This window comes from Octodon degus, unplaced genomic scaffold (assembly GCF_000260255.1).
Source record: "Octodon degus isolate 3935 unplaced genomic scaffold, OctDeg1.0 scaffold00056, whole genome shotgun sequence".
NCBI lineage: Eukaryota > Metazoa > Chordata > Mammalia > Rodentia > Octodontidae > Octodon > Octodon degus.
Window position 1 is genome coordinate 11,800,431 of NW_004524632.1, and position 7,391 is coordinate 11,807,821.

The 7,391-nt window shown below is 60.3% G+C and overlaps 2 protein-coding genes across 10 annotated transcripts in view; one reads left to right on the forward strand and one right to left on the reverse strand.

Annotated features, from left to right (window-relative positions):
- Positions 1 to 4,216, forward strand: part of G6pc3 (glucose-6-phosphatase catalytic subunit 3) — a 4,647-nt gene extending 431 nt beyond the window's left edge. Inside the window, exons 2-7 of the mRNA XM_004633931.2 lie at positions 3 to 47; positions 2,091 to 2,197; positions 2,816 to 2,906; positions 2,989 to 3,107; positions 3,273 to 3,414; positions 3,633 to 4,216. Of these exons, the coding sequence (XP_004633988.1) occupies positions 3 to 47; positions 2,091 to 2,197; positions 2,816 to 2,906; positions 2,989 to 3,107; positions 3,273 to 3,414; positions 3,633 to 3,996 (868 nt within the window). The 3' untranslated portion in view covers positions 3,997 to 4,216. The remainder of the gene's footprint in view (positions 1 to 2; positions 48 to 2,090; positions 2,198 to 2,815; positions 2,907 to 2,988; positions 3,108 to 3,272; positions 3,415 to 3,632) is intronic.
- A 1,115-nt stretch (positions 4,217 to 5,331) lies between these two features.
- Positions 5,332 to 7,391, reverse strand: part of Hdac5 (histone deacetylase 5) — a 25,293-nt gene continuing 23,233 nt past the window's right edge. For 6 of the 9 annotated variants that reach the window (XM_004633819.2, XM_004633817.2, XM_004633818.2 and 3 more), the window contains 7 exons: positions 6,957 to 7,076; positions 6,770 to 6,867; positions 6,543 to 6,661; positions 5,939 to 6,072; positions 5,755 to 5,839; positions 5,518 to 5,680; positions 5,332 to 5,441 (listed from right to left, as the gene is read on the reverse strand). In XM_004633819.2, the coding sequence (XP_004633876.1) occupies positions 5,402 to 5,441; positions 5,518 to 5,680; positions 5,755 to 5,839; positions 5,939 to 6,072; positions 6,543 to 6,661; positions 6,770 to 6,867; positions 6,957 to 7,076 (759 nt within the window). In that variant the 3' untranslated portion in view covers positions 5,332 to 5,401. Of the gene's footprint in view, positions 5,442 to 5,513; positions 5,681 to 5,754; positions 5,840 to 5,938; positions 6,073 to 6,542; positions 6,662 to 6,769; positions 6,868 to 6,956; positions 7,077 to 7,391 lie in introns of those variants that run through there. The other 3 variants (XM_023718241.1, XM_023718238.1, XM_023718237.1) reach the window with 2 other exon arrangements.

The following is a 7,391-nucleotide window of genomic DNA, read 5'->3' on the forward strand; positions in this document are numbered from 1 at the left end:
CTCTGGATCAGCCTCGTCACCGAGTGGCTCAACCTCGTCTGCAAGTGGTGAGCCGGCGGCCGGGCCTCGCCCCCCGCACCGCGGCCCGCCCGCTCCCCGCCCTGCCCGTCCCCTCGCGCTCGGCGCGGCGCGGCGCGGCCTCCGGAGCACTCGCCGGGTCTGCATTTAGCAAGGCTGTAGCCTCCAGCGGGCGGAAAGTCCGACTTCTCGGCTCACTTTTCCATCCATCTTTTCCTCGCCTGACACCCGTATTAGGCGTGTGTGCACACCTGCAGTCCCGCTACTCGGGCGCAGGCGGGAGGATCTAACGTTCCAGACAGCCTGGGCGACCCAGACGCTGTCCCAAATAAAAAAACACAAAGCGCTGGTGATGTAGCCCAGTGATGGGTGCTTGCCTCCGTTCAACCCCCAGGACCGCACGCACGCAGGCGCGCGCACACACGCGCACACACGCACGGAGCAGCGGCGGGCGCTGTGCCAGCCATGCACAGGCTGCCGGCGTCTTCTGTTTGTGCTCTGCAGCGGTGCAGGCCGTACTAGAAAGATTGCTAGAATGCAGAATCTCGGCCCCGGGCCAGATCTTCTGAATCAGAAATTTGCATTTCAGCGCAGGTCCCGGGGCTCTCCTCCCCTTCCTTCACTCACAACAAAGGGAAGCGGGAACCCGGGTGGAGCCCTGCAGCCCGGGTCAGTCCTTGGTGCCTGTCGCCAACTTCACATTCTTCAGAATGCAGAAAACCCCGCCAGGCTCCAATCCTCACCAGCCTCAGCCTGTGATGACATCTGTCCCCAGCCTGGGAGGAAAAGCGGGCACCACCTTCCCTTCCCCATTGCACGCGGCTGCTCGCCTCCTCGTGGCTTCTTCCCTGCGGCCCGAGCCCACCTCCCTCCCTGTCTCCCTCTCAGCAGACGCCCCCCTGCGCTGTGCAGTCGCCCAGACTTGGGAGGGGAAGAGCCCAGTCTCCCTCCCAGTCTTCCTGCCTGTGTGTTCTGTTGCCTGCTGTCTTTGGCTGCCTCAGCCGATCTGTGCGGTTCCCAGACCCCAGCCCACTCCTGCGGGGCAGGGAAAGTTGAATCTTGAGTTCCCTTGTTCTTCCTCGGCTCCAGGCCTGGGTGACTCAGCTGAGTTTGGGGATTTAGAGAGGAGGCCAGGTCTATGCTGTGTGGGGAAGAAGAGCTGGCCCTGCAGAGGTGAGACTGGGATGTGGGTATCTCAGAGCCACGTGTGTGCACGCACACGCATGCACACAGTTTTCGTATTTCCGACTGGCCTTGTGCTCACTTTTGTAGACCCTGGGCTACCCTTTCTGTTTTTTTTTTTTTTTTTGGTCTGTTTGTTTGTTTGTTTTTTGTGGAACCGGGGATTGAACTCAGGCCCTTGAGCTTGCCAGGGAAGCGCTTATTCTCCCTGGCCGCCCCCAGGTTGGTGTTGAATGCTTAGCAATCCTACTATCTCAGCCTCCCCAGTGCTAGGAGTACACATGTGCCTCAGCATGCCAGGTTCTGGGGCCATCTCTTTACTTTCTTTTTTTTTTTTTTTTTTAATTTTTTTTTTAATTTTATTTATGAGAGAGAGAGAGAGAGAGAGAGAGAGAGAGAGAGAGAGTGTGGTGTGTGTGTGTGGCCAGCTCAGCCCACCAGGGGGCGCGACTGGCTGGCATGTGGTGCTGGGGCATTGAACCACGGTCCCTGATGCTTTGCGAAGCTTGTTCTAAGTAGGTGCTTTAGACCACTGAGCCATCTCTCCAGCCCCCTTTTTTTTTTTTTTTTTGAGACAGAGTTTTGCTGTAATTTGGGCTGGCCTTAAACTTGTAGTGATCTTCCTGCCTCAGCCTCCCACATGCTGGAATTATAGATGTTCACCCCCGTGGCCTGCACTTTTTTTTTTTTTTTTTTGCCTCTATCACTTTTGAAAAATAATGTGCTTTTTCCCTGTTCCAAGGTAGAAAACCACAGCAGGGTCAAAGCCAGAAGCTGTCTCTTTCTGACCCTGGGCCTTGGGGAGCCCTCCACATGCCCCACCGTGCCTCATTCCCTCTTCCTCAGGGTCACATGTGCTGTGGTGTCAGCCTGCCCCTTCTTTCTTCCAGGTTTCTCTTTGGAGACCGGCCCTTCTGGTGGGTCCACGAGTCTGGGTACTACAACCAGGCTCCAGCCCAGGTTCACCAGTTCCCTTCTTCATGTGAAACTGGTCCAGGTGGGCAGCACAAACCTTGTCTCCCAGGTGGCCAGGTTCTCAAGAGCATCCCTACCAGGGCTAGCCTCTTGGCTACAGCCCAGAAAACCAACCCCAGAAAGCGCAGGTTGGGTGACAAGAAACACCCATGCTGTGTGCCAGCTGCCCACCTTGCACAGAATAGAGCCAGCAAGCTGGGTATCTGGGTGCACACCTGCAGTCCCAGCACTCTGGGAGGGTGAGGCAGAAGGATCACAAGTTTGAACCCAGTTTGGGGAACTTAATGAGATTCTGTCTCAAAACAAAAATTGAAAAGGGCTGGGGATGTAGCTCAGTGTACTGGGTTTGATCCCCAGCATGGCAAACAGGCAAAGACACTAAGAGACAGGGCCATACAGAAGGCAGTGGCTCAGGTAGTAAAGAAGGGCTTGGCCGGCCAGGGGGCCGCTGAACGGTGTGGGGTGGCTTCTCGCTGGGGTGATGGCATGCAGAAGGACCCCAGCCCTCAGGAGGCTGAAGTAGGGTCACAGGTCCAAGGCCAGCCTGGACTGCATCGAGACACCCTGTCCCAGTCAGGGAGGGAAGGCAGCTCCGTCTGCTATCACTGTCCCCTTACCCCAAGTCCCTGTGTGCCCACAGGCAGCCCCTCCGGACACTGCATGATCACAGGGGCAGCGCTGTGGCCTGTGATGACGGCGCTGTCTTCCCAGGTGGCCACCCGGTCACGCAGGTAACCCCTGTGAGCAGGACAGGGATGGGGTCCAGGGTGGGGCAGCTCTGAGGGACTCCATGATCTGGCATCTATCTTTCAGCCGGTGGGTTCGGGCCATGCCCAGCCTGGCCTACTGCACTTTCCTACTGGCTGTCGGGCTGTCCCGGATCTTCCTCCTGGCACACTTCCCCCACCAGGTGTTGGCTGGGCTGGTGACTGGTGAGCCTGTGGGGACCGGGGGGCTGACCCTTCAGGTCTCTGTCTGCCCTGCTTCTGCAGAGCCCCAGGGTCCTGCATCTTCATCCGTTCTCCAGCCAGGCTGCGCTGTGGCTTGGGCAGTGGGGTTGGTGTTGCCTCCCTGATGTCATTCCCCTCGTACCCCAGGTGCAGCCCTGGGCTGGCTGATGACCCCCCGAGTGCCCATGGAGCGGGAGCTCAGCTTCTATGGGCTGACAGCACTGGCCCTCATGCTGGGTGCCAGCCTCATCTACTGGACCCTCGTCACGCTGGGCCTGGATCTGTCCTGGTGAGTGGCACTAGAACCTGTCCAAACCAGGCTGGCCCACCTCTCTGACATCCCCCCCCCCAGCCTGAGTAGTTGAGGTTAGAAGCGGGTGGGTCTTTGGTTCCCTCTGGCAAAAAGAGGAGCCATGACCATTCTGGGCATGGGCTGTCCAGGCGCAGCAGGACATGGAGCGACCCCAGCTCCCCGTGCCACACATCCCACAAGGACTCTCCCCGCAGGTCCATCAGCCTGGCCTCCAAGTGGTGCGAGCGGCCTGAGTGGGTGCACGTTGACAGCCGGCCCTTCGCCTCCCTGAGCCGTGACTCTGGGGCTGCCCTGGGCCTGGGCATTGCCCTACACTCGCCCTGCTACGTCCAGGTCCGCCGGGTACAGCTGGGCATTGGCCAGAAGGTGACCTGCCTGGCTCTGGCCATGGGGCTGCTGGGTGCCCTGAGCTGGCTGGGCCATCCGCCACAGGCCAGCCTCTTCTATGTGTTCAACTTCCTCAAGTACACACTGTGGCCCTGCTTGGTGCTGGCCCTGGTGCCCTGGCTGGCCCACTCCCTCAGTGCCCCAGACGCCCCGCCCTCCCGCTCCTCCTGACTCTACCCTGGGCCCCCCCACTCCAAACACAGCTCCCGCCCTGGCCCTTACTGCGGAGTCCCACTCCTGCCTCCAGGTCTTTGCCTTCCAGGAGGCATCTCCTGTTTCCCTGCAAGGCTGAACTGGTCCTGCCTCCAGCTCCCCATGCGAAGGGTAAAAGACTGTTCCTGCAGCACAGCTGGGTAGGGGCAGGGGCGCCAATACACTCCTGTAAACTCGGTGTTCCTTTGTTTTTGAGATGTCTGTGTAGTCTAGGCTGCCTTTCAATTCTCAGAAATTCTCCTGCCTCAGCCTCCCGAGTTCTGGGGTTCCAAGTATGTGTCACTGTGCCTGGCTTGAAACTCCTTGCTTTCTAGTACATTCCACTAACCTTGCCTGATTGTGCTGCCCGTGCCCAGCCTGCTCCCACACAGTCAGGAGGAAGGGGCTCTTAGGCCAAGGCCACGGGAGAGGCCCCTGAAGGCAGGCACGGTGGGGGAGGCTTGTCCCACCCCCCCAGCCTCTCCTGTTGGCTCTGGTACAAGCTGCATAACACGGTGTTTTCCTGACTGGGAAGGGGCTGAGAACTCGCCCCACTGGGAGTCCAGAGAACAGATGCAGGCCCAGAAGACTCCAAAGCCAAGTTTATTTCCATGAGGACACGTCACAATGGGACTGGAGCCACAGCCAGGGAACAGTAGGCTCGCAGGAGGGCCAGGAGAGTCCAGCCCGTGCCAGTGCCCACCACGCAAGGGTGCAGCCCGCCTCCTACTCCCTACCCTTGACCAGCTCAGCCCTGCAGGGGTGAGGAGAGGGGGTGCTCAATGTGGAATGGGAGTCGGGCCCCGGAACCACTTCCCTGTTTTTGGTTTCTGCCTGCTGGCAGAGCTCTGCCAAGCAGAAGCCCAGGCCTTGTGCCCGTGGGCCGGCGACCACCAGACACACCTGGGAAAGGGCCACTGCCCGGGCTGCTCACCATCCTGGGGTGCCCAAACCAGAACTCCTGGAGAGAATTCCTTCCCTCTGCAGGGGCCACCGGCACCCAGAGGAGGCAAGGAGTCAAGAGCCAGGACCAGCCCAGCCCCCGCCTGCCTTCTCTGCCCCAGCAGGGAGAGGAGGTACAGCCATGGCTAGACAGCCTGGCTCCCAGTCTAAAGGAGGGACTGTGGCACCATGGGGACACAGGAGGGACAGGAGTGGGTCCTCTGGGGCCAAGGCACCAAGCACAGCTCCTGCCTCGCCTGTGCCCATCTGGAGCTGCCCTACCTTGGGGCTATGGTGCAGGAATAAAGGTACGGCTGTGATGGGGTGGGCAGGGGATGGGGCAAGGCTGAGAGACCCACACAGCACACACTGTTGAATGTGTGACTTTTTGTTTTTAATAGAAAAAATAAACAAAATCACAATGATGAAGGCTGGGCTGGGGTCACGGGGCAGGCTCCTGCTCCATGGGCTCCTCCGCCGGCCTGTAGGGACAGAGGGGCCTGAGCCAGGGCCTCTGCTGGGAGTGGGGAGAGCAGGGCAGGAAGCAGCGGGGCTCACCTAGTGCTGTGTGCCCGGGCTGAGGCCTGGGCCTGCTCAGCGCCCACAGACAGCAGTGCCATGGCGCTCACAGCCTCCGCCTCCTCCGCCTCGCCAGCCTGCGCCTCCCGCAGGGAGCAGCCCAGCCCCGCTGCAGACCTCTGCAAGCAGCTCCAGTGTTTGCCTGGGGGTCAAGAGTGAGCTCCTCAGCTTGGAACCCAAGCGTCACCAGGGAAGTGCCCCCCCCAGCCCACGCACCCTGGATCTCGATGACTTTCTCCAGCGTGGCTACAGCGTTGACATTGGGCTTCTGCTGCAGGATGGCCTCGTCCAAGGGCTGCAACTGGCAGGAGAGGGCGCTTGGGCTTCCCAAGACGGGCAAGCGCTGCCCAGGATCCCGCCCTCTCCTCAGGTCCTTGTCCCCTGCCACCCCGGCCCTCACCTCCACACTGAGCAGAGCAGAGACGCAGGCCTCAGAGGCGTCACAGATGGCGGTCAAGTCGTGTCCCCCCTCCAGGGCCAGCACCACCCGGCCTCCTGCCAGTGTCATCAGCTGCCTGGTCAGGTGGCCAAAGCCTTGGGCATGGGTAAGGGGAGGACAGGTGGTGAGTGGTGCCACCCAAGAGCCCGTTTGAGAGGGGAAGATGAATGAAACCCCCACCACCTAAGCACCTAATGGCTCCTTGGCTGCCAGCCGTGAAGAACTCACTCTGCATTGGACGTAGGAAACACCAGGGCCAGGCTCAGGGACACACCATTAGCCCCGCATTTAGGAGGCTCAAGCAAGAAGATCCATCCCTGAGAGTTCAAAGGCAGCCTGGGCTGCCTAGTTTAAGGCAAGCCACAACTACATAGTAAGATGCTGTCTTAAAACCTAAAGTAAGAAGTCTTGGATAGCAAAACGATCCCGAATGTTGCCTGCTGGAGCGTGGAAATCAGTGCCCCCCAACACCTCTTCCAGAAGCCAAAACGGATCCCTAACGTCCTTCCCCTGCAGTGGCCCTGCCTGAGCCCTCCCTCCCCCATTCCCAGCCCCAGCGGCTCACATCTGGCGGTGACAGAGTAGCCACCCAAGGGGGACAAGTGTCCTTCCACGGCGTCAAAGCCGGCGGAGACCAGGACCACGTCCGGCGCGAACTCACGGGCGATGGGCATGACCACAGTCCTGCAAGCACGCCCTCGGCTGGGACCACGCCCCTCGGCCCGCGCCCCTGCCCGCCACGCCCACGCCCCTACCCCGCAAGACCGTGCCCTTGCCCACCCCCTCTCCAACCTGAAGGCCGCCAGGTACTCCACATCTCCAATGGGAGGGTCCACGCCACCCGTCCAGGCAACGTTCACGTTGTACCCCACGCCAGGGCCCCCACCAACCTGGCAGCAGGCAGGAGAAAAAAGCGAGTGACTCTTCCGCCGGGAATCCCACCTGCCTTCTGCCTCCGCCCCCTGGGAGCACCCCGCACCTCCTCGGGTGCCCCGGAGCCCGGGAAGAAGTTGCCATTGTCGTAGCGGTGCAGTGAGATGTAGAGGACGGAGGGGTCGGTGTAGAAGGCCTGCTGGGTGCCATTGCCGTGGTGGATGTCCTAAGGGACAGGGCAGACACCGGACTCAGCCCCACGCCCCAGACAGCTCCCACTGCACCTGCTGCGCAGAGCTGGGACACGCTCACCATCGTCTTTCCCTGTCTTGGTTCTGGGGAAGGAACTCAGGATCCAGTGCCTGCCAGGCAAGCATCCTACCCCTCTTGTAAGACATTACATTTTTACTGGTTTTTTTTTTTTTTTTTTAACTTTTTTTTTTTTGTGTGTGTGTGTGTGTGTGTGTGTGTGTGTGTGTGTGTGTGTGTGGCCAGCTCAGCCCACCAGGGGGCGGGGCTGGCTGGCATGTGGTGCTGGAGG